The 25,708-nt window shown below is 39.3% G+C and overlaps 1 protein-coding gene across 1 annotated transcript in view; it reads left to right on the top strand.

Annotated features, from left to right (window-relative positions):
- Window positions 1–25,708, top strand: part of LOC133608760 (hexokinase-1-like) — a 50,092-nt gene that overhangs the window by 8,742 nt on the left and 15,642 nt on the right. The window contains exons 2-13 of the mRNA XM_061964271.1: window positions 6,587–6,749; window positions 8,491–8,639; window positions 8,711–8,830; window positions 14,309–14,404; window positions 14,483–14,582; window positions 16,098–16,281; window positions 17,839–17,994; window positions 18,740–18,827; window positions 20,018–20,163; window positions 20,269–20,461; window positions 21,363–21,474; window positions 22,475–22,623. Of these exons, the coding sequence (XP_061820255.1) occupies window positions 6,587–6,749; window positions 8,491–8,639; window positions 8,711–8,830; window positions 14,309–14,404; window positions 14,483–14,582; window positions 16,098–16,281; window positions 17,839–17,994; window positions 18,740–18,827; window positions 20,018–20,163; window positions 20,269–20,461; window positions 21,363–21,474; window positions 22,475–22,623 (1,656 nt within the window). The remainder of the gene's footprint in view (window positions 1–6,586; window positions 6,750–8,490; window positions 8,640–8,710; window positions 8,831–14,308; window positions 14,405–14,482; window positions 14,583–16,097; window positions 16,282–17,838; window positions 17,995–18,739; window positions 18,828–20,017; window positions 20,164–20,268; window positions 20,462–21,362; window positions 21,475–22,474; window positions 22,624–25,708) is intronic.

Raw genomic sequence — 25,708 nt, 5'->3', positions numbered from 1 at the left:
AGATACAAGTGTTTTGAGTTAAGAGCTTTGTCGCAGAACCAAGTTGATGTATTACTGTAATGTCCCCTGAGAAGATACTGTATATTAAAATGGCTGTGTGAGGGGGTGTACCATTGTACTCTCAAGTAGACTTTGTGAGATTCTGTATTCATGACAATATTGATTAAAATGTCCAGTAAATGGTAACGGCTAGCCATAAAAAGAAAGCTGAAAAAAAGTCACACCTCAAGAAAATTGTACTGTAAATATGAATATGGCAAGCATTTACTTATTTTTAAGTCTACTAACTAACTCTAACTGATTTCTTGATCTTGTTCCAAGCTAAAACATGCACAAGTAAATAACTTAAGGAAATCTAATTTTCCCATCACCCATTTCCGGTTAATCTCCTTTTTTCATGCTGATGATTTTTGCGATATTGCAGAATGGTCGCACTATTAACTCGCTATTCATGTGACATTTGGGTTTATCAAAATGTAATTTTCCATTTGAGGCAGTTCCATTTTAATGGCTTTGATAAATTGCTGCGTCATAGCTTTCTGCTGCAAAGTCATGTGGCACTTCACTTCACTTCACTTGTATCATTCCTGCTGCCGCAGCTGAATGAGATGTGGCCGGTAGAGGAAAGGAAGTTGTTTAAAGATGGTAAAAAAAATAATTAAAAAAGAACTGTTCAGATTATTTAATCAAGCATACCACTTTAATTAAAATAATTGTAAATGGAAGGAGGAGCACATCATCAATATAATGAGGTCATTTCAATATAAATCTTAAGTGAGCGCAATTGCCGTGGACGTTAATGTTGGCCAACCTCTAATATGTCTGGAAACATTTGTTCCATTTGAAAATAAATAAATTAATACATCAAAAATAATAAAATAACTGTTTTAAAGTAATTTTCAAAGTGTTCACTGTCATGCAAGTGTAAGAAGGAGTATACCTTTGTAGGAGAGTATAGAGACTAGCGCAGGGAACGGCTTGGTAAGCGAGTCACCTTGCAATAAGACTCAACTTATATACTTAATCATTTTTAGTAATAAAAATAGCATGCTGTCCCTTACTTAGCACTGCAGTATTATTATTATTATACTCCACGGTTTTCATATTGTTGCAGGGGTCTAGGTTATTGATGCCCTCAGTCTCTTCTCAGATAAACAAGTCTGTTTTATGTGATGGTTTCACGGATTGTACTGCAATAATAAAGCAAAAGGGTACAATACGGTGCATCTGGCGCTTCACTTTTTCCACATTTTGTTATGTTTACAGTCTTATTTCAAAATCGAAAACATTTATTTTTGTCCTCAAAATTCTACTCACAATACCCCATAATGGCAATGTTTCCATAACGTTTTTTGCAAATGTAATTAAAAAACAATTCATAGCCTTTGCTCAATACATATCGTTAGGCAGTTTCACCCATTCCTCTTTGCAGCACCTCTCAAGCTCCATCAGATTGGATGGGAAGTGTTGGTTTTCATCCAGGATGTCTCTGTGCATTGCTGCATTCATCTGAGTCTAGTCAGAGAGGTGACCAAGAACCCGATGGTCACTCCGTCAGAGCTAGAGCATTCCTCTGTGGAGAGAGGAGAACCTTCCAGAAGGGCAACCATCTCTGCAGCAATCCACCAATCAGACCTGTATTGTGGAGTGGCCAGACGGAAGCCATTTGTTTGTAAAAAGTTTGTCAAAATTCACCTGAAAGACTCTCAGACCATGAGAAACAAAATTCTTTGGTCTGATGAGACAGAGATTGAACTCTTTCGCCTGAATGCCAGGAATTATGTTTGGAGGAAAACTGGCAGCGCTCATCACCAGGCCTATACCATCCCTACAGTGAAGCATGGTGGTGGCAGCATCATGTTCTGGGTATGTTTTTCAGCGGCAGGAACTGAGACTAGTCCGGATAAAAGCAAAAAAGAATGCAGCAATTTACAGAGACATCCTGGCTTAAAAAAAACAAATGCTACCCATCCAACCTGATGGAGCTTGAGAGATGCTGCAAAGAGGAATAGGCGAAAAGGTGTGACAAGCATGTGGCTTCATATTAAAAAAAGACTTGAGGCTGCCAAAGGTGCATCAAGAAAGTTTTGAGCAGAGGCTGTGAATTGAAATGATTATAATAATTTTTTACAAATTTGCAAAATTAAAAAACCTGTTCACATTGTCATTATGAGGTATTGTGTGTAGACTTTTGAGGACAACATTGTTTAGTTGTTTTCATTTTGGAGCAAGGCTGTGACATAACAAAATGTGGAAAAAGTAAAAGTGCTTTGAATACTCTTCAAATGCACTGTCGTTATGGACTTGTGCTGCTCTGCGTCATGAAATACGTAACTGAGGTGCAACGCAAACTTTTTAAAACCCCGCTAGGCAACTCCACTCCAAGTGATGTAAACAAATGATAAAACACAGGAGCAAGTTGACCCGTCTCATTTGATGTGCTGAGATTGTGTTTTTTTGTTTTAGGGACAATTAAGAGCTTGTGTTTGTTTCCATGCAGACTCCACATGTAGGCACATCATAGGGAATGTAACACCTGCACAGTGTAATTAACACTTGTACACACTGGCTTGTTTGGACAATTTAATTGTGCAGGAACTACGTCATGTGATAACTTATAGAATTAACCGCTGATTCCTATACTTTTTACTTGGACCTAATGAATGATTATGTGATGTTTGCCTTTAACTTGTTGATTATTTATTCATATTGGGCGAAATAAAATATGTTGGTATTAACACACTTCAATTCAACACAGTACATTCATATTTAATACAGCATTATAAGAAAATATTAAATCAAATTAGTCTTATTTTATTACATACAATTGCTTGAGGAGAATACATTTGTGTGTGTATATATGTATGTGCAGATTTTCCCGCAGCATTTTGTTGTTAAGGCGACCGCCTTAACAACAAAGAGCCACCACCTAAACTAAAGTCTTAACAAGCTGCTCCGCTTAGTTCTGCCTCTGCCTCTGTCAGTACGTTTCTGCAGCACCCAGCATTGTCCCACCCACACAACCATCTAATTGGTTACACGCAGAGCAGTAACAGTCAATCAGCAGTGCGTATTCAGAGCGCATGTAACAACCAATCAGCAGTGCGTATTCAGAGCGCATGTAACAGCCAATCAGCAGTGTGTATTCAGAGCGCATGTAACAGCCAATCAGCAGTGCGTATTCAGAGCGCATGTAACAGCCAATCAGCAGTGCGTATTCAGAGCGAATGTAAGCCAATCAGCAGTGCGTATTCAGAGCGCATGTAACAGCCAATCAGCAGTGCGTATTCAGAGCGCATGGAGTCAGTGCTCCTTCGGTGGAGTGAGCAGAAAGGTAAGCATAAGGCAGCGGACTCTCCCCAAATTACAATAAACACTTCCAAGTCAACTACTAGTAACATCACTATGAGCCCGTTGACGTTCTCGAAACATAAGTGGCAGCTCAGCTCGCTCGCAGTCGTTGAGGTGAAGGCTAATTAGCTTATAGCGTAACGTTAGCTCACCGTGCGGTGTCTGTGCGTGCGTGTGTGTGTGTTTTTGTGTGTGGTTACGGGGAGCAAAGCCCTGTCTGTCTGAGAGAAAGACAAGCATTATTGACCTACAGTTAACAACTAAGTTATTTTACTTTACTTTTTTCTGTGTTGATTGAGCTGTGTTGAAGCAGCAAAAAAGGACGTTATGTTAAAACATTTGTGAAAAATTCAATCATTTGACTTGCATTAGTTGACGCTAGATGGGCGGTCATACGTATCTACATGTGCACAGCAGCGGAGCTGGTTAACTTATGAGAGTAGCGTACGTGTGTTTGCAAGAATGTCATTGTGTTGGCTGAGCGACGTCAGTGAGTGAGTGGGCGAGTAAAGAGAGAGAGAGAGGTAGCGAGTGCACTGCGCAGTACAGTGATGAACGGGTCCGGTTGTGTCCTGCAAAACTAAAACTAAAGCAACCAGATTGTCACGAATCAGCAGCCTCGTCATCCTGACCGGAAAGCGGAGCTTAGCAGACCCTTTGCCGGGTAAAGTGAAGGGTGTTACCCCCGACGAAAACATCGGCCCTGGAGGGAACGTCTGCCCTGTGCTCCTCAACGTCTGCATGGAAGTCAAACAGCAGGACAGTTGTAATAACTACATAATTACCTGTCACTCTTTATAACTCATTGTGCAGATCTGAATGCTTATTATTGAAATGTTTATCTACGTTTGAAGCAAATGTGGTAATACTAATCGCCACATTTGGCGAGGCGTGTTTTAAAGCGATACTTGCATTGTGGGGCCTCCCTGTTTAAAGCGTCACTTTTATTGTTAGGTTTGAAGCCCAAATACCTCCATATTGCGCTTCACGCACCCCCTTTATTAACCAGTAGAAATGAAGTGTTTTGTCACTCTTCCTCTCCAATATGTTATTGCTTGTATGCCCTTTGTGTGTGCCTTTTGACACACTCAACATCTTGTGCTTCAGCTCTGTAGTCACCGCCGCACAGCATATTAATGACTTTATACAAAGTGTTCAGCAATCTCTATAATTTAAGGCTTTGTTGTTTTAAAAAAGCCAAAACCAGAGAAATATTTATAATGTATATGAATGTAAATACGTATGTCATATTTTATATACACTTTGATCAGAAAGCACATCTATCCATTTTCTTGTTGTTATTTTGATTTGGTTCAACAAATGTCTGACTAAAAATTAGTGTGTCTGACATACCGGATCCAGCCTGAATAATCCAGTTCTTTCCTGTCAAGCCCTGACATTTACACTGTAAGACCTGTTTGAACAAAGAATGTGAGGTTCATGGCAGGTAGTTGCAATTTGCATCAACACCTTGACCTCACGTTGCCTGTTGCTTTTATGTCTTGTGTGCAGTGGGAAATCAGAATTAAGCAATATGCAGTAGGGCTCCAAATTGCTTCATTCTTTTCATGATGATGCAACTTTGGATTGTTTGACATACTGTTCCACAATAAGCACTGTCATTGTGTTCTAGACAGTGTTAATGCTTCAAATATATACAGTATATTTAAAGCGGGAATTATGCCGATTAATAGGGCTGTCAATGTTACCATGTTACCATATGCGATTGATTAAAAAAATATATATATATCCGCAATATTAATGTGTAAATGCAGATTGATCGTACAATTTATTTTGACCTTTACCTTACCCGAGGATGGTTACCCGAAAGGCGCCGCGGGTTGTTTTATGGTCAGTTATCAAATTTGCTGGTAAATTTTGCATCACACAGAAGAGGACTATCTATTAAAAAAATTATGGTAATTTGCATATATTGCAGTGATGACTTCTGTAACCATCGAAGCACAACGAGTTTAAAACATCTTCTTACCAGCGATTAATTGTGATTAAACAAAAATCAAAAGTGTGATTAATTGAGTTTTCAGCACTATCATAAGTAGAAGTAGAGGTGACACTTTCAAAATAAAAGAGTCTCCGCATAATCGTGGAGAACTCTTAACAGGTAGCAGCAAATTTTCATTGGCGGGCCGTCAAAAATAAATACATTTATTTGGAAATAATGACATGATTACAAATTGTATACTGCATCTTAACAATTGCACACTTCAAGTCCTGCACATTTACATTTATGCTCTGATCGATGCTCTAGTATTGATCATATGTACATAGGAGGCTGTTTATTTTGTGTATATTTTCCTCCTTTTCTTATTCCAAATTTGTATTCTTATTTTCAGAATCAGAATCAGAAGTACTTTATTAATCCCCAAGGGGAAAATGATATTTTCAGCACAATCCCATTCAAGATCAGAAAAACATTACAGGGAGACAGAAAAATCGCGATCTATTCTTATCCATACTGTACTCTATAGAAATGTCTGATGTAGCGAAGTAATTTTCCTGCTAAGGAGCAATAAAGTATCTTGCAATCTAGTTATACAGGATGTGACCATATAAAAAAAACTTTACAATCTCAACGGTTTTATCACCTCTGCTAAGGAGTGTATATTTTTATTGACGATTTGTTTGACTCACTTCCTGGATATAGTTTTTTACAATATTCTCCTGGATTTTCTGAAGATGGTTGCAATTTTTTTCCCCTATATTTCCCAACTTCATTGTGTCATAAAATGATTTAATATATTATTTTCCAAACAATTTTGTCAAATATCAAATTTTAATATTTACTCTGTGCAGCGGAGACAAGTCATTGGCCGTGGCTTACATTTATCTGTTCCAGAGTCAAACTGCCCACATCATAATGATAAAACCTTTATTTATGAACAATGTTTAGGTAGCATTTTAACATATAAGTGTAACAATAAGTTAACCTCAATAAGACATACAAAGTGGATGCACTATATTTCAAATATGGTTCTTAAACTTCATACACCAGAAAGCAAAAATGTCACAATAATGTAAAAATATCAGTTCACCTTCAAATAATGCTGTGTGTATTGTATAGTATGTGTCTGTGATAGGGTTTTTGAAAATAAGAATAAAATTACGACTACCAAAAACTGTTTCAGTGTAGCAAAGATTTTACTTGTACAAAAGTTGGCGTACAGTATAATTGGATGTTGTTATAATTAATGGTTGCTTATGTGTGTTTTGTCAGATTGACAAGTACTTGTACTTCATGCGCTTCTCCGATGAGACGCTGGTGGACATCATGCAGCGGTTCCGCATGGAGCTCGTCAAAGGACTGGGACGCGACACCAACGCCACGGCGTCTCTAAAGATGTTGCCAACATTTGTGCGCTCTATCCCCGACGGCTCAGGTATGTGCTTAGTCAACACATATATAAAAGCAAATGTTCCTTTACGGGACAGGTGTCAAACTTAAGGCCAGTGGCCATGACCAGGGCGGCCACAGAATTTTATATAAAATCCTGGAAATAATGTTTATAAAGTACTTTTGTCTTTTTTTTATTAAAAAGCCTGCTCAGTGGCCTTGTGGTTTGAGTGTCCGCCCTGAGATTGGTAGGTCGTGAGTTCAAACTCCAGCCGAGTCATACCAAAGACTATAAAATGGGACCCATTACCTCCCTGCTTGGCACTCAGCATCAAGGGTTGGAATTGGGGGTTAAATCACCAAAATGGTTCCCAGGCATGGCCACCGCTGCTGCTCATTGCTCTCTCACCACCCAGGGGGTGGAACAATGGGATGGGTCAAATGCTGAGGGTAATTTCACCACACCAAGTGTGTGTGTGTGTGTGAGACTATCAGTGGTACTTACACTGTGTTTAAAAGTTACAGTTAATCTGGAAAATATTCAGAGCGCTTCACTTTTTCCACATTTTGTTATGTTACAGCCTTATTTATGGGGTATTGCCTGTAGAATTTTGAAGACAACAATTAATTTATCCACTTTTGGAATACGGCAGTAACATAACAAAATGTGGAAAAAGTGAAGCACTCTGAATACTTTCCAGATGCATTGTATATTTGTTATTTTCAGTTTGACAGAAAAAAATGCCTCTACTGCATGTAGTTGCATATCTTTGAAACTTTATTATAATCTAATAAACTATGTATCAAATATTATATAAACGTATGATCCTAACATTGTTTTGTTAAACTAAAAATACTTAAATAGCTGCTTGACTTATGATTTTAATGTAAATTATCCATCAAAGTGTACAGTACACTGTAAAAATGACATGATAGATTTTACGGTAAAAAGCTAGCAGCTCAGTCGCCATAATTTTACTGTTAAAAAAACAGTTACCAGTTTTCCATTTACAGAAAATGCACAACAACAGAATATTTTACGGCACAAACACTAGCAGCTTAGTTGCCAGAATTTTAGTGTGGTACCAATTTTTTTTATTCACAGTGGTAAAAATGTGGCGACTGAGCCGCAAAACCTACAGATTTATTTTACCTTGTATGTAAAAAAAAGTAAAAATAAAATCAAACAATCAAATGCATTGTCTATTGCGTCATAATATTATATTGAGGCAAATCCTCATACATTTCTTTTAATTCATTATTCACTGTTACAAGTGGCCCTTTAAGGGCAGCCATAAATGCAATGCATAAAATGAGTTTGACACCCCTGCTCTACGGCTTTCTCCTTTATTTCTGCTCATTTCAAATGAATAGAAGTATTTATATTTGTACAAAAGGGACTCTTCTTTTTGCTTGCTGCCATTAGCTGATTATGCACATAAATGTATTTTTTTCATGCTGTCTCTCGCCACATGAAACTAAACTGTATCCTGTATCCTTTTTTTGAGAGGTGCAGTCCATTTGAGGTATTTGTATATACTCTAGAAAGAGCAGACAGGTTGGGATGGTTCATAACTTTTTATGAATGCTTGGCTAACTGAAAACAGGGTGTGATACTGTTGAAGCCTTTTTCAGTCCGGTCGTTAAAAAACAAAAATCCAAACGTCATTCACAATCCATCTCAATAAGTATAGATACAAATATTACACATCTCTTATTACTAACTCAGTTATTTCAAGGAGATTGCCTCATCCTTTCTTCTTCTGTGCCAACTATTAATCCAACAGAGAAAGGAGACTTTATCGCATTGGATTTGGGAGGAAGTGCCTTCAGGATTCTTCGTGTCCGAGTGAGTCACGAGAAAAAGCAGACGGTTCAGATGGAGAGCCAAATCTACGAGACGCCAGAGGACATCATACACGGCAGTGGGACGAGGGTGTGTACACGCGCACACATATACTGTAGCTACAAATGGAAATAGTTCCCACTTCCTCTTTCTCATTCTAGCTGTTCGACCATGTGGCCGAGTGTCTGGGTGACTTCATGGAAAAACACGACATTAAAGACAAGAAACTGCCAGTTGGCTGGACCTTCTCCTTCCCTTGTCAACAAACCAAACTTGACGAGGTAAAACTGTACTTATATGTGGACACTGTCCGTCTGCTTCATGTCTATCTTATGTCGTCATCCATCCTGGTGCTTATCTTGGGTGTAAGGTTGGACGATATAAATTATATAAATTTGGCCGACAGTAGAGTTTTTAATACTATCGTCATATCGTGATAATGTATGTTGATGACACATTGTACCTGTGTTCGACAAATTTGACAGCGACAAGCGAACAAATGCGTTCTCAACGCACTGTAAAATTTTCGCTAGCTATTTAGCTAGCGGCTAATGTCCCTCCACAGTGTGAAGCTGTTTGTAAATCACTAATCCTTGCCTCCATGGTGGCAAAAAAAACTATGCTTCTTACAACTATCATCACTGCAGGATGAGGGATAGCTAAACATGCTACCTTACAGACCCTAGGAGGATATGCTAACCCCTAACGGCTAAGTTAGAGCTCTTAAATGTAAACACAGGTGGGCGGATCAATACTGTACTGTTTTTGTGTGTGCAAGTGGACAAAAGTCAACAGCAAGCCAAACTCCATTGAAAATGCTTTAATAATAATAATAATAATCAATCCAGTATGAACCAGAGTAAAACTAAAGAAAATATACAAATATACATACATAAATGACTGCATTGTATTAAATATACATCCTTACATACAAGTGAATACAACATGAAATTAATCAAAAGCTACTTATAGGTACTAAACATGAAGCAATTGTGATGTATATAAAAGTTTACAAACATTAAGTATAAATGTATTATCAACTTACTAAAACAAATACTTACAGACGATGCTTTCGAAGGCGAGTACCACACAAAGCTTACAAGAAGTGGAAAAATGCATCTTATAGCAGAGATGTGACTGCGAAACTGATTTCCAACTTGGCTACCAGACTCTTTGATGTCAGATTTGTAAGAAGCCACATGGCTCTTTGAAGCCACAGTGCCTGTCAAAATAAAGGCATACACCAAATGCACTTAAAAAAATAAAGTGCAGAACAGATACAAATGTAAAATATTGCAACTTCACCTCATTGCAGATTTTTAAAACATTCTAAAATTTTAGGCATTTTCAAGGATAAAGTTACTAAACTAAAAATATCAATACTTCAGTAGTATAGGCCACTAGAGACCAAACTACACAGCGCGTTGTTCAGTATTGTGGCAACTGATTTGCTCAGCCTCAGCAGCATCACTATGTTGGATTAAAAGAGTGTGAAGGTGACTAAAAGGTGTTATTTAATGTCTGTAGGTCTCTCATAATGTTGAAAAAATTTATTTAGAATTTCGTAAAAAGTTTTTTTTATGCTCGAGCTATGAAATTATTTTATTTGTAATTAATGATTCCTACTTCGCAGAAATTAATTTATCCCTGCCATGCCTGGAACCAATTACCAGCCATAATCGAGGGACAACTGTATATTAAATATAGTACACGAATATGATCGATAATACAGTGGTTTGATCAATATTTTTTATTGTCAAAAACTCTTGTCGTTTTTGTTATTGTTTACAAACTCTGGAAAGAAGTCCCTGGGCACAGGAGGGCTTAAAGGGGAACTGCACTTTTTCTTAGTCGTAAATAAAAGTGCGCTTACAATGGAGTTAAAGGGAGGTACTCTATTCCGCTCATAAACCCAATAATTTACCATTCAAAAACCACCAACAATACTCCACTTACATTTCATGACCAGAATATTAAAAGTATTAGTGATATTGTTATTATATGCGCTAACGCAGACAAACTAGTTTTAGCTTTTTAGCGGCATTCTCACAGAGCGCTATCAAGTTTGTTGCTGCTTTGTTAACATCGGCTGATGAGCTGCTTTATTGCCCCGGCGCTTGTGAAAGTTTATTCTAGATCATAAATAAGGCTTCTCACCTTGATAGTAGACAAATGAGGACATACTTTAATCCGACAAATTGGTCAATTTAGGCATCCAATTTAATTTATATAATGGCGAGAAAGTCACAGAAGGACAATTTGTTTCAACCCCCTTTTTCTTCGCAAGGAATATGAGTCATTCTTCATCTAAATGGGAATATAACAACATCCTACCAGTCGGCATCCTAGTGATAGCAAACATTGTACAGTAAGCAATGTTTTTAATGTTTGTTGGCTCTCATAAAGTCTGCAGTGAGTAGCTTATAAGTGCTTAGTACATTTTACCAGAAGTGTAGATAGAACCATGTTACAAAAGAAAGTCATCATCATCAGTGATCACTTGAAGCAAGTATGATTGTCCTCCTGTTGGTGTGTCTGGTCATCTGTGGGTCCTCAGGTGGCTGAAGAGGCCAATCCGCGATCCACCGTCTTTATTGCAGTGAGAGCATATGTGAAGGGTTGACTGCGTAGTGGTGGTGGTGTGAAGAGCTGTTTTGGTGGCATATCTCTCCTTCCTTTGTTGCCTCTTGGTTTCCGCGGAACGATGGGTTTCCTTTTCTATATGTGCTGTGCCTTCATGGGCCATTCTGCTCCACACATCTACAGAGCAACCTCCTCCCAGTTGTTGGGGTTGAAGCGGCCTTTCCTCAGGTGAGTTTTGATGTTGTTTTTGTAATGCTTCTTCTGCCCTCCTTGGGTACGTTGTCCCTCCTTTAGTTGTCCATACAGCATTTGTTTGGGGAGGCAGTATGCGTAGACATGACCTGTCCATCGCAGCTGGTGCCGGATGATGGTTGGAGGGATGCTGGGGATGTTGGCTTCCTTCAAAGTCCTGACGTTGGTTTGCCTATCTTCCTAACTGATTTTGCTAAGAGAGCGTTGGTGGTACTATTCCAGGACCTTTAAATGTCTGCTGTAGCTAGTCCAGCAATCGGTCCCATAGAGCAGAGTGGGCAAAACTACAGTTTGGCACAAAAAGAGTTTGGTCGTAACCCGGATGTCCCGATTCTCAAAAACTATTTTCCTCAGCCTAGCAAAAGCTGCGCTGGCACACCCTATGCGGTGGTAAATCTGGGCATCATTGACCGCTCTCATGGAAAGAAGGCTACCAAGGTAGACAAATTGTGAAGTGAAGTGAAGTGAATTATATTTATATAGCGCTTTTCTCTAGTGACTAGTGACTCATTACGCTTTTTACATAGTGACACCCAATATCTAAGTTACATTTAAAGGCCTACTGAAACCCACTACTACCGACCACGCAGTCTGATAGTTTATATATCAATGATGAAATCTTAACATTGCAACACATGCCAATACGGCCGGGTTAGCTTACTAAAGTGCAATTTTAAATTTCGCGCAAAATATCCTGCTGAAAACGTCTCGGTATGATGACGCCGGCACGTGACGTCACGGATTGTAGAGGACATTATGGGACAGCATGGTGGCCAGCTATTAAGTCGTCTGTTTTCATCGCAAAATTCCACAGTATTCTGGACATCTGTGTTGGTGAATCTTTTGCAATTTGTTCAATGAACAATGGAGACAGCAAAGAAGAAAGCTGTAGGTGGGAAGCGGTGTATTGCGGGCGGCTGCAGCAACACAAACACAGCCGGTGTTTCATTGTTTACATTCCCGAAAGATGACAGTCAAGCTTTACCATTGTCCTGTGGAGAACTGGGACAACAGAGACTCTTACCAGGAGGACTTTGAGTTGGATGCGCAGATGCGGTACCGTGAGTACGCATGCAGCTGCGGCTTCCAAACATTTGATCGCTTGCCCGTACGTGCGTGCCGCTATGTGCATGTCACGTACGTAACTTTGGGGACTTTGGGGAAATATATGTGCTGTATGAACTTTGGGGAGGTGAACGGTACTTTGGGCTGTGGGATTGAGTGTGTTGTGCAGGTGTTTGAGTTGTATTGGCGGGTTATATGGACGGGACGGGGGAGGTGTTTGTTATGTGGGATTCATTTGTGGCATATTAAATATAAGCCTGGTTGTGTTGTGGCTAATAGAGTATATATATGTCTTGTGTTTATGTACTGTTTTAGTCATTCCCAGCTGAATATCAGGTCCCACCCGCCTCTCACAGCATCTTCCCTATCTGAATTGCTCCCACTGCCCTCTAGTCCTTCACTCTCACTTTCCTCATCCACGAATCTTTCATCCTCGCTCAAATTAATGGGGAAATCGTCGCTTTCTCGGTCCGAATCGCTCTCGCTGCTGGTGGCCATGATTGTAAACAATGTTCAGATGTGAGGAGCTCCACAACCTGTGACGTCACGCTACTCGTCTGCTACTTCCGATACAGGCAAGGCTTTTTTATCAGTGACCAAAAGTTGCGAACTTTATCGTTGATGTTCTCTACTAAATCCTTTCAGCAAAAATATGGCAATATCGCGAAATGATCAAGTATGACACATAGAATGGACCTGCTATCCCCGTTTAAATAAGAAAATCGCATTTCAGTAGGCCTTTAAACCAGTGTGGGTGGCACTGGGAGCAGGTGGGTAAAGTGTCTTGCCCAAGGACACAACGGCAGTGACTAGGATGGCGGAAGCGGGGATCGAACCTGGAACCCTCAAGTTGCTGGCACGGCCACTCTACCAACCGAGCTATACCGCCCCAGTTGATCAAATTGATCAACATTTTCCAGGATGTTGTCTCCCACATACATTTTGGAGTGTGGGAGAGTGTATCAGGAATGGTTGCTATAGGATCTGAGTTTTGTTAATGTCAAGTCCCAGGAATCTGTAAGCTCTGGCAAATGCATCCAAGCTGTTTTGGAGGTTGGCTTCAGAATGAGCAACTAAAGTATTGTCTTCAGAAACTTGTCCGGGCATTCGATCTTGGAGAAGGCACCCAAGAGAGCAGTTCTTTTCACAGTCAAAGGCCTTTATGAGGTCGATGAACGCCATGTACGGTGGTAGGTGTTGTTCTCAATATTTATTTTGCAGTTAACGCGCTGCAAAGATCATGTCCGAGGTTACCCTTGCAGGGCGAGAGTCGGCACAGGCAGCCACCACACTGTCCTTGACAAAGAGAAGGCTTGGATCCAACGGCATAGAGACCAAGACAATTGGAGGCCAGTCTTTGTCTTCTTCCGTCTTTGTGACCGTTGTGGAGCTTCTCTGCCACCATCATCCGTCCATTCCGATGTTGAAAGCCTTTATTTTTTGGATCACTCTGTCTGGTACCTCGCCCTTGACCTTACCTCCAATGGTTAAACCTACCAGGAGCTAAAGCGCCAGGGGGCATCGTTGTCAGATTAATCAGAACACACAAAGCTCTCCACCACGTGAAAGTGGCGATCCAAAGAGAACAACAGAAAGTAACCAGTTATTAACAGTGAATTAACAAGTAAAAAAATAAAAAATAAAAAATTGAAAATGAATCAATGTGTCAGCATTTAAATTAGAAGCCTTTTTAACCCGTTTTAAAACGGTTCTGTTATCATTCACTGTCTATGCCAAATAATATATTATGTGTATCATAGGAGACCATATTATATAGCGCAATATAGATTTTATGCCATATTGCCCATCCCTACCTGGGAGGTTTTTCTTCAGGGAGGCTTTGCTTTGTCTGTCTGCAGAGTACTCTGATCACGTGGACGAAGCGCTTCAAGGCGAGCGGGGTGGAGGGCATGGATGTCGTGAAGCTGCTTAACAATGCCATCAAGCTACGAGGTGTAAGTCGTCATCTGTGAGGACTGTACAGTAGCATCTTGGAGAATAGCAACCTAAAGTTTGGCTTGTATTTCTATCAGGACTACGAAGCTGACATCATGGCTGTGGTTAACGACACCGTGGGAACTATGATGACATGCGGCTTTGACGATCAACGCTGTGAAGTTGGAATTATCATCGGTATTACAACCGTAGTCTACTCACAATTAAGATTATTATTAACCTACACTGTAAAAACTAAAATCTCCCTTTCTATGTTGGACCTGTATTAAGTACCGTACCGTATCGACCCGAATATAAGAGCTTAGTTTTTCCTATGCGAATGACCAGTCGTCTTGGGTGTAGGGATTTTGTTTGGGGACAAAAAGCTTTTACACTAGCAAATCAGAGCTTTTCTTCCTCTCACTCATACATACCAGTGACCTGTGGGTCTTGAAAAAGGGTTCATCTTAGATTCAAGACAATACGGTCATACCTCGAGTGCCCCTGCTCACAAGTTTTTTGGGACGCAAGCTGTCTCTCGGCTAATTGTTCTATTTTAGGTTGCAAGCAAAAGGTCAGGTTACAAGCATTCTCACTACTGGTCAGCGTTGCGTATGTCACAGTAAATCCCGTAAGAGCGGACCAAAACGTTTGGTCTCTCACTTGATTGCTCGTTAGCTAATACCTAGGAAGACATAACTTTGTTTTTTCAACTAAGGGAGTGAAGAAAGTGTGTGTGAAGGACAATGTTGAGAAAAAGCAGATGATATTTAAGGAATTAAAGAAAGAAAATCAACTTGGCGAAGCAATTCGAGCGTATCACTGCTATTTTGCGACATACTGAAGTAGAATTTAATTTAATTTAAATGGGGAACATTGATTTGACAAAAGAGTATTTTGGATTACGGTCTCTGTCACAGAACCAATTAAATTTGCAAGCCAAGGTACTACTGTATGTACCAATATGTGCTAAAATCGGAGGGCTACGTCTTAAATTGAACAAAAGTTTACCGAAACACTTTCTTCTGTAATGGACGTAAACAGTGGTAACCAAATTGGAAAAAAAGGAGCTATTGGTGTCTGACGTCAAATGCAGACTCAGCCACTTGCAACAAGTGTTTGAAGGGGGTATTGTGGAAGTAACGTCCTGTAAGTAATGTAATTTTATTGTGGAAGTAACGTCCTGTAAGTAATGTAATTGTGTCCTGACAGGCACACAATTCCTTTTGCTTTAAACTTTATTGTTGACCGTAACGCGCCAACGGCAGTTCGCAGTTCCAACATCGCACAGACACAAACAGCAATGCGACACTTCCTCATTATGCACCAGTGTATTCACGAACAGCGTAATTCTGAACACCAACATTACAACATGAACAGGGCGTTTTTTAGCACATACTATGTGTTCTGTTTTGCTGCAGCAAGGATGTCAATTTGTTGTAGATTTTATTTCATATTGTTGAATTTATTAATTGGCTATTTTATTATATTGTAGTGTATGTATATTATCGTGGTTTAAGTACTATTCTATTCAACTTGCATGTCAAAATGAATGAAAATGGCAATCCATATTTGCCAGTAAGCTTCAAAGTAGTGAAACAGTGTTTTGGCAAGTTATGTTTCAATAACATCATATTTATTGTGTGTGTGTTTTGCAATGCCATTACTTCTATCTTTTAAGGGGTTTGCCATGTTTGTGATGTTTGCTTTTAGGAACCGGTACCAACGCCTGCTACATGGAGGAGCTGCGCCACATCGACCTGGTGGAGGGCGATGAAGGCAGGATGTGTGTGAACACTGAGTGGGGGGCTTTCGGAGACGACGGCCGCCTGGAGGACATCAGGACAGAGTTTGACCGAGAAATTGACCGAGGCTCTCTCAACCCTGGCAAACAGCTGTATGTCACTTTGACCTATTTATGCAGCTGAGTTAATATATTGATTATTTAAAGGGGAACAGCACTTTTTTGTAATTTTGCTTATCGTTCACAACCATTATGACAGACATGACGACAGATGGATTTTTATTCATGCATTCTAAGTATTAAATAAACGTAAATAAAAGGAAGCGCCTCTATTTTGCCCATACAATCCAATAAATAACCATTCAAAAACCTCCAACTATACTCCATTTACATTTTGTTATTTAAATTTTAACCAAGTGATATTGTTATTATAAGCGTTAGCGCAGACAAACTATTTCTAGCCTATGTTTACATCATTGAGTGGTCTGCTGCTTCCTCGCTTCCTTGCTCCCTGAGAGTTTATTCTAGATCATAAATCATGCATTTCACATGGACAGAAGAAGTCTAAGTAGGTATTCCAATGAGTTGGGACACTTTGACAGCCATTTAGGACTCTGAAATGGCCAGAACGACACGAAAAGAGGCTTGGTCCCGCCCAACCCCCCATCCCATTTCTTTGCGGGGATTATGAGTCATTTTTCACCTAAATGGAAATATATGAACATTCCAGCAGTCGGCATTCTAATGACAGCAGACTTTGCACTGGAAGGGATGATTTATTATGTTTGTTGGCTCTCATAAAGCCTGCAGTGAGTAATAATCAGTGATGAAGAAAAAAAATTGTTGTGATGCATTTTTGAAATTAATGCGCCGCGTATGCTTAAAATGATCAAAATACGTAAATATTAAAATAGTATTATAAATGATAAATAAAGTATTAAAAATGATAAATATTTTTTTAAGGGCTCGGCTCCCATAGGCTCCAGTTTAAGCGAACTTTTGATCGCATTTATTTAATGATGAGAATGCAAAACATATAAATAACATCCAACGTCATGTCTTTCATAATGATTGTGAACGATGGGCAAAATTCCCCAAGAAGTGCAGTTCCCCTTTAAGGCCTTGTATCGGATTTTTTCATGTCAGTGTGAACAGTGCAATTCTGAATTTTTCATATTCGACCGAGGCCTTTTTGTATGTGGAAATAAATTGGACATATATGCGATGTGGCCTCAATGTGAACGCTCCCGCGCTTCAGTCGCATTCATCCCTCCAGAACGTCATCAAAAAGCGATAAGCATCGTAATTATTTGCCTCAATAGACATTTAGAAAAAAAATACTTAACAGAACAGAAAACAGGTGAAAATAAAATGTTTTGGGAACTCACTGACAGGAAAGTTCACAATCTCTGTCTATTTTATCCCTAAGGTGATGGTCAGGGTTCTTCCATACCAAACTCATCCAAGCACGCTGTTATGGTCTTTGTGTTGTGTGCTGGTAAGAAAGGCCCCAAACTAACCGCACAAAGTTGTAAGTGCATAATTCAAAGGGGACCAAGGAGTTTATTGATTGATTAATAGATCTATATCCCGATACTTTTGTAGTTTATGGTATATGTGATGAGACATATTAGAAAAAGCAAACCAGTAAGGTAAAAGCAAGCAATGTGTTATTAGGTGATGTTCATGGCCTTGTCACTTATGCTACAGATTTGAGAAGATGGTGAGCGGGCTGTACATGGGTGAGCTGGTTCGTCTTATTCTGGTCAAGATGGCCCGAGAGGGTCTGCTGTTTGAGGGAAGGATCACGGCTGAGCTGCTAACCAAAGGGAAAATCGAGACCAAGCATGTTTCTGCCATTGAGAAGTAAGTCCATCCGTCCATCCATCCATCCATTTTCTACCGCTTGTCCCTTTCAGGGTCGCGGGTCATTCGCATCATTTTAGACTTCTTGTGGATCTTCCTGCATATTCTAAGGCAGGGGTCCTCAACTGCTCTCAACCTGGGATTTTCACTTTTTACCTATAGTCATAAAGTCAACACTTACTTTTAATTTTTATTTAGCCATCTTTATTTTGAAATAATTACTTAGTTACATGTCCAAGGTAAATTTCAGAGCAAATTAATAAGAAATGAGGAGGAACATAACCGCATACATAGAAAAACTTCAGGTAAACTCACACTTTTTTCCTACGTACATTAAGTCAACACTCACTTTTGGTTTTTATTTATCCATCTATATTTAGAAATAATTACACATAAGTACATGTGCAACTTGCAAGGTACATTTCCGAGCAATTGTTAAGGAATGAGGAGGAACATGATAACCACATTCATACACAAACAGAAAGTAAAAATATGTCAGCTGTATGATACATTTTTAAATACATTTTTTGTCAAAAAGTGGTTAGCGGATTTGTTTCTCTTTATTATCTTGTTCCATTTAAATATTTTATCTTAGGTTGTTTTCCTAGCTTATGTTTTATGTTGCACCATTATACTAAAAAAATCCTTGTTTGTGGAGTTGTAATTGGTCCTTGAACTAAAAACATTTGTGGAATTCTGGTTTATAGGATTACAATACACTGTCTCGCTTTATCTCTTTTTTTAGGAGTAAGGAGGGATTAACCAAGGCCAAGGAGATTTTAAACAGACTTGGTGTGGAGCCCTCAGCTGAGGACTGCATCGCTGTTCAACATGTGGGTAGCGTTACCAAAATAGACTCTAACTACACACCTTCCTGGAAATGAAACTGCACTGATTCTGGTGTAACCTGTTGGTTACTGTGGTTATTAAAGACTCCTAAGTTATTAAGACTCCTGGACTACTGGGTGTGAAGTTGGAGACGATGCAGGTGAAGGGCCCCTTGGTGTCCTGGGTTGTTGATTACCTGACTGACAGACCACAGTATGTGCGACTGCAGGACTGTGTGTCTGACAGGCTGGTCAGCAACACCGGGGCCCCGCAGGGCACAGTCCTCTCCCCCTTCCTCTTCACCATCTACACCACCGATTTCCACTATCACTCAGAGTCCTGCCACCTTCAGAAGTTTTCTGATGACTCTGCGATAGTGGGCTGTATTGAGGATGGTGATGATAGAGTAGTACTCCGGCGACCCCTGTTTCCATCAGGGGGGTCGATGTGGACATGGTTGAGGATTATAAATACCTCGGTGTACACATCGACAACAAGCTGAATGGGTCAAAACACGCTGAGGCACTCTACAAGAAGGGACAGAGCCGCCTCTACTTCTTCAGGAGGCTAGGATCCTTCAACAAAGATGTTGAAGATGTTCTACGAGTCGGTGGTGGCAGGCGCCTTCTTGTACGCCGTGGCCTGCTGGGGCAGCGGGCTGAGAGTGAGGGATGCAAATAGACTGGACAAGTTGGTAGAGAAGGCCAGTGACGTGGTGGGAGTGGAGCTAGACTCTCTGGCGGTGGTGTCAGAGAGGAGAAGTCTAGCAAAACTCCTAGCCATTATAGACAACACCTCCCACCCACTACACTCGGACCTTGCGGAGAGAATGAGCACGTTCAGTGGAAGGCTCAGACTCCCAAAATGCAACACGGAACAACACAGGAGGTCCTTCATACCGACAGCCATCAGGCTGTATAATGCACATGTTTCTTGACTGCACTTAAATGTAGAATATATTTATATTATTCATATATTATATATAATATATATTATATTATTTATTATTATTATTTATTATTATTGTCTATTGTGAGCGAACTGTGGTGCTGAATTTCCCCCAGGGATCAATAAAGTACTTTTTATTCTATTCTATTCTATTTCTAATTGCCCTGAATGGGATAAGTGGCATAGAAAAAGGATGAATGCTGTTTAAAGTTTAATGTGCTTCTCCTCTCTGATGGACTCCCATTAGGTCTGTACTATTGTGTCTTTCCGCTCTGCCAACCTGGTAGCGGCGGTGCTAGCGGGCATCCTCAAGAAGCTCAAAGAAAACAAAGGTGTGGCCCGACTCCGCACTACTGTTGGCATTGACGGATCTCTCTACAAGATGCACCCACAGTGAGTCAGAAATGGAAACATTCATGCATTCAAACATTCATGCATTCGTACTTACAATGCATTCACAAATATTCCTGCAAATAACGCAATTCAAATCTACTTCAGGTATGCCCGACGTCTTCATAAGGCGGTCCGCCGCCTCGTCCCCGACTCTGATGTGCGGTTCCTCCTGTCAGAGAGCGGCAGTGGAAAAGGAGCCGCCATGGTGACGGCTGTGGCCTACAGACTCGCTGAGCAATCTCGACAAACTGCAAAAACTCTGTCAGAGTTCCGCCTGACGACTGAACAACTGTTAGAGGTGAGGAAAGAGCTAGTGTGTTTTACACTATGCATGTGAGAGCAGGGCCGTCAAAGTGGGGGGTAAATGGGGATGCTGTACTAAGCCACCTGGGCTTTTGTAAAGTTTGAAGATTTTTTTTCTGCCATTTAAATAAGTAAGGTATGAAAAATATGTCATAAATGTTAATATAAAATTAGCTTAGCCATGAAAGTTCAATAATAAGGTTGCTGGAATCAAATTAAGAATGTCTAAGACTCACTACAGTATGCAAAATGGTTCCTTCCATTTGGATAGTGGCAAACCTGGCTTGGAATACTTCACACGACACAGACGTCATGACTCACCTTTAAGCATTAGCACACAGCACCAGCATTTTGGAACTAGGATGAGGTGATAGAATAACGATAAAAATATAATAAATCTATCTGTAGCACCATAGGAGAAATGTTTCACTTTTGCATCTCATTGCCCACAACTGTGGTGTGTTCAAGGACCCTTGTTTAAAGTTAGACACAGGCAGGCGTTACTAGTTTTTGAAAACAGCAGAGTACTTGAACCCCAGGAGATGTGCTAATGAGAATATAATCATACTATTAATGATGTATTATTATGATTTGTTTCATCCACTGATAATAACCCATTGTGTATCAGTCAGATAATCTCTAATTTACACTCTAAAGAAAAGGAAACTTTGACAGGTTTGTAATAATGTTTAAGTGAATAATGACCAAATCCATGCACTAATTAGTTTTTGGTGCATATAAACATATGAAGTATGAGTGTATGAGGTGGCGATGTTGAGTTTAGGGTGAGATGGGCGCCCATTTAGAAGTTTTGTATATTGGGGGCCCAGACTTTGGTGCTATGCCCCTGTGTGAGAGTATAGCTACTAATTCATAGTCTGCCATGTTTTTCAAAGGTAAAGAGGCGAATGAGGACTGAGATCCAAAATGGCCTTTCCAAGGAAACGCATGCGTCTGCCACTGTCAAAATGTTGCCAACCTTTGTATGCAGTGTTCCTGATGGCTCAGGTTAGACACAATTGCAGTGAGACTCAATAGACACTATCTGGTGTCATTCTCAAATTTGTGAACACATAAAAAGATAACTTTTCAAATTCTTACCTGAAATGCACTACACAGGACACTTTACCATTACACGTGCCTATAATGACTGAAGAAAAAAAGCTATTACCTAATTATAGCTATTAAATGGAGAAAGCATGATGTTATATTTTGACATTCGACACTCCTTTACACTTATGGTAGCATCCAAAAAACAAGGTCAATAAGTTAAGGAGCAAAGTTCTAGGAGACCGCAACATTTTAGCATAAGGTAATGTCACTGTGTACTTACACGCACCTTGTGACCTGACTTTTACAAGGTTTCCGCAGGTCATTGAAAAGCATTAAAAGTCATTAAATGGATTTAGCGAAAAATAAGGCTAAATGCCATTAAAAAGCATTCAATTTGAAGTCCAAAGATATTTAAAAAATGTAATGCAGTGAAATCACACATGCTATTAGCTAATCATAAGTTGGCGATTAAAGGCAGGCAGCAGTTACTGGTACCAAAATTCTTTGGCGTGACCAACAAAGCAAATTTTGCTGTCATCACAACGCCACCACAACTGGCAGCTGCTGCAACCACTACATACATTTTTTTAATAGAAATACATTTCGGATGTAAGCCAAGTAACAGTTAATGTAAACTTTTCAAATAGTCGAGATAATCATTGTCAAATGCTTACAATTTTGTTTATACAGACAACTTTTGACTATATATAATAACTATCTAAAGTAGGACACAGGTTTTTTTGTTTTTTTTAAAGTTGCATTAGATTTGCTAATGCCTGCAGAAACCCTGTTTTAGGATAAGGTGTCATATCTACTATAGTAGAATAGAACATAAAGTTAGTAAATTCAAGTGCGTCGATGTACGGACTAAATTTCACTGTACGAAGTGCATGCAAATCTATTCAGATCACCAACTGATTGTTTAGGTTGTCTTTGTGTTGCTGTCTGACTGCAGAAAACGGTGACTTCCTAGCTTTGGATTTAGGAGGAACCAACTTTCGAGTTCTGATGGTGAAGATTCGCTCTGGGAAAAAGAGAACTGTGGAGATGCACAACAAGATCTATGCCATTCCTCTTGAAGTCATGCAGGGTACGGGAGAGGAGGTGAGCTTAGCATTCAGCGCTCACTTCTTTAAACCATTCATAAACATTTTAAAGCTGCAGATTGTAAAACAAATAGTTGGCAGCATGTATGACTAGCTAGAAGGTGTTTAGTAGGAGCATGCTTATAACAAGTTACATAAAAAACTATCATCAGATGATTACATTTACACAATTCAGCTCGTCTGAAAAGTAGTACAAAGAAGCAGATCTTATTTAATTATATCACTTCTGCATGTGGATTATTGATAATTCCTTCACACTATATGTTTATCATGTTGACACTTACACTAGCTTATATTTACATTTCGTCATTACGTTTATCTTTCTGTGTCACCTTTACCAAATTAGGGGGAAAAATGACTAGGGAATGTTGAGCTACAGTATATGTAGCTTATGCAGTCATGAAAGAAAGAAAAGAGGGAAGAACATTTTTATAAAGTACAAAATGAGCAAATTGAAGTAAAAAAATAAAATAGAAAACATAAATAAAACATGTGAAATATGTAAATATGCTAAACTATTTAAGTCTGATAATGAAATGAATAAAAATAATAAATATAAATAAAATAAGTGTGACGACCGGGGCGCTGATGATGCGAGTGTTGTTCTCCCAGGAATGCAGACGGCTTCGGACACAGCGTGTAGGTAGGAAAATTATTTATTAAGTAATAAATCAGACAGAATAAACAAAAACGTGCTCATAGAACTAAAGACAAAAACAAAGGGGCTAGCGTGGGAGCTAGCAAGAAAAATAGCCTAGCGTCTAAACTAGCAGGTAAAGAGCAGGAAACAAACGTTGTCAATTGTTGCATCAAGCAAACTAGGAAGCCAGACTGAGTGAGGCCAGCGCATAGACTAAATAGCCCTCTGATTAGCGCCCGGGCAACAGGTGCGCGTCCCGAACACTAACCAGAGGCAGGTGAATGTAATCTGTCGACATGGCAACTGAAAAACATACTACTAGAAAACATAAACAAACTATGATCCGGGCAGCGGATCATAACAATAAGTTTGATAAGTAAAGAGATTAATGATGAATGTTTACAGTTACTGGAGTACAAAACCTGAGAAAAACCTATAATTCATAACAGAATGCTGGATATAGATTAAGCAATATATTAATTATGATCAGTGAATTAAATATATTATTATAAAATAAATGTATGTTTATTGTAGTGTCATTGTAGTCCATTGCTGACAACCTTATTCAATCAGACTGAGTCATTATTTGTCGTAGTTTCTTTCATTTTCCTTTTAAAATTATGTCATCTTTTGTTCAATTCCTTGATGTCCCTTTGGCATGTACTTTGGTTTCTTCTTGTTGCAGTTGGCGCTCAAAGCACCTTGAATGTTCCCCTGCTTCCTTAAATCCTGCGCTTTCTTGGCGATGTCAGCGGTGTTTTGTCAGCTGCTCATTTATGTAGACGTCTGTTTCTTTTACAGGTTACTTCTTTGTTTCAGTAATGCTATTTTTATTTTGTGTTACTTGATGAGTATGACAGGCTGTCATCGCCATAAAGTGATAGATGTGGTTTTGTTGTTTCTGCAATGTATTGAAACCATCCACACCCTTAGATTGCAGAAAATTGTCCACCTGTTGGTATGTTGAGGCATGATCCATTTCGTCAGCTGATACAATTACTTTGTTCATGTTTGTGCTTTGCTTCAAATCATCCACTCTGCACATCAGTTGCAGTATTATAGGACCCCTCTCACCATTTTGCTTTTTCAAAGCATCCACTTTTTCTCCCATCTCAGCAATGTATTTGCAATTTTTCACATCACTCATTTCCTTAACATGCTTTTTTAAATGTAATTTATCCTTTCGTATTTCTGACATTTCCTTTCTCAACGTTATGTCTGAGAGCACTCGGTCAAAAGATGAATGAACTCTGTGATGTAAAAATGGTAAGTGGGACAGGCTTACAAGTTGATAGTAGGAAGTTGTCAATTAAAGTGGTAAGCTTGTAAGAAGCACAGAAGCAGGTTGAGTGGAGACTCGCAACGATTTTGTTTAGGATTAGCAGTCAAGTAATCCAGTCTGTTACCTTTTAACCTTTGCTTCAAATTCATTTGACTTGTTTTCACTTAGTTTGCCTGACCAAGCTGCATTTCAGTCTGTGTTGTATCACTTTCAAGTTTATTCTTCTGTAAATGTGTCAGTGGTTGCTATCGAGCTCATTTTCAATGGTAGTCCCTGGGCAAAGTGTAGAAGGGGAATGTGGATTGAACCCGCGATCATTGGGTTGGGTTCCAACTACTTTAGCACCTGAGCCATGCCCCTATGATGACAGTTAAAACACTTAAAAGCAGGGGTTCTTAAATGAGAACTGCACTTGTTTTTTTTAATTATTTTGCCTATTGTTCAAAATCATTATGAGAGACATGACGATGGATGGATTATTTTAATGCATTCTAAATATAAATACATTTGATCAAAAGTCCGCTTACAATGGAGCCTATAGATCCCTTAAATAAACATCTAAGCACCTCCATTACGGTTTTATATACATGATGTAAGTACATATGTAATGCAGTAACAGGCTTAGTTATAATAACATTTAATATTTACGTATTTTGATCATTTTAAGCATACATGGCACATTAATTTCACAATTGCATCACAGCTTTTGCTTTTTTTTTTTCCTTCATCAATAATTTCTGCTCACTGCAGACTTTATGAAAGCCTGGGCTGTTTATATATTCCTATTTAAATGAAGAATGACCATAATCCTCATGAAGAAACAGGGTGTTAGGGTGGAGAGGAACAAGCGATTTTAATTTCGTCCTCACCAGTTGCAGGTCCTAAATTGTCTGTCAAACTGTCCCAACTTGTCAGATTACCTACTCGGGCGTCTCATATCCAGGTGAGATGTATAATTTATGATCGACAATAAACTTACAGGGAGCACGGAAACGAAGAAACGGCAGACTACTCAATGATGTAAACATAGGGAGACACAAAAGTAATTACGTCGCCGCTATAATTGGTTTGTCTGCCTTAGCGCTTATAATAACAATAGCACTAATACTTGGTGAATATTCATTTCACAAAATGTAAATGTAGTACTGTTGGTGCTTTTTC

This window comes from Nerophis lumbriciformis, linkage group LG06 (genome assembly GCF_033978685.3).
Source record: "Nerophis lumbriciformis linkage group LG06, RoL_Nlum_v2.1, whole genome shotgun sequence".
NCBI classification, from domain to species: domain Eukaryota; kingdom Metazoa; phylum Chordata; class Actinopteri; order Syngnathiformes; family Syngnathidae; genus Nerophis; species Nerophis lumbriciformis.
The sequence above is the reverse complement of the archived record's forward strand: the minus strand, read 5'-3'. Positions and strand labels throughout refer to the sequence as shown.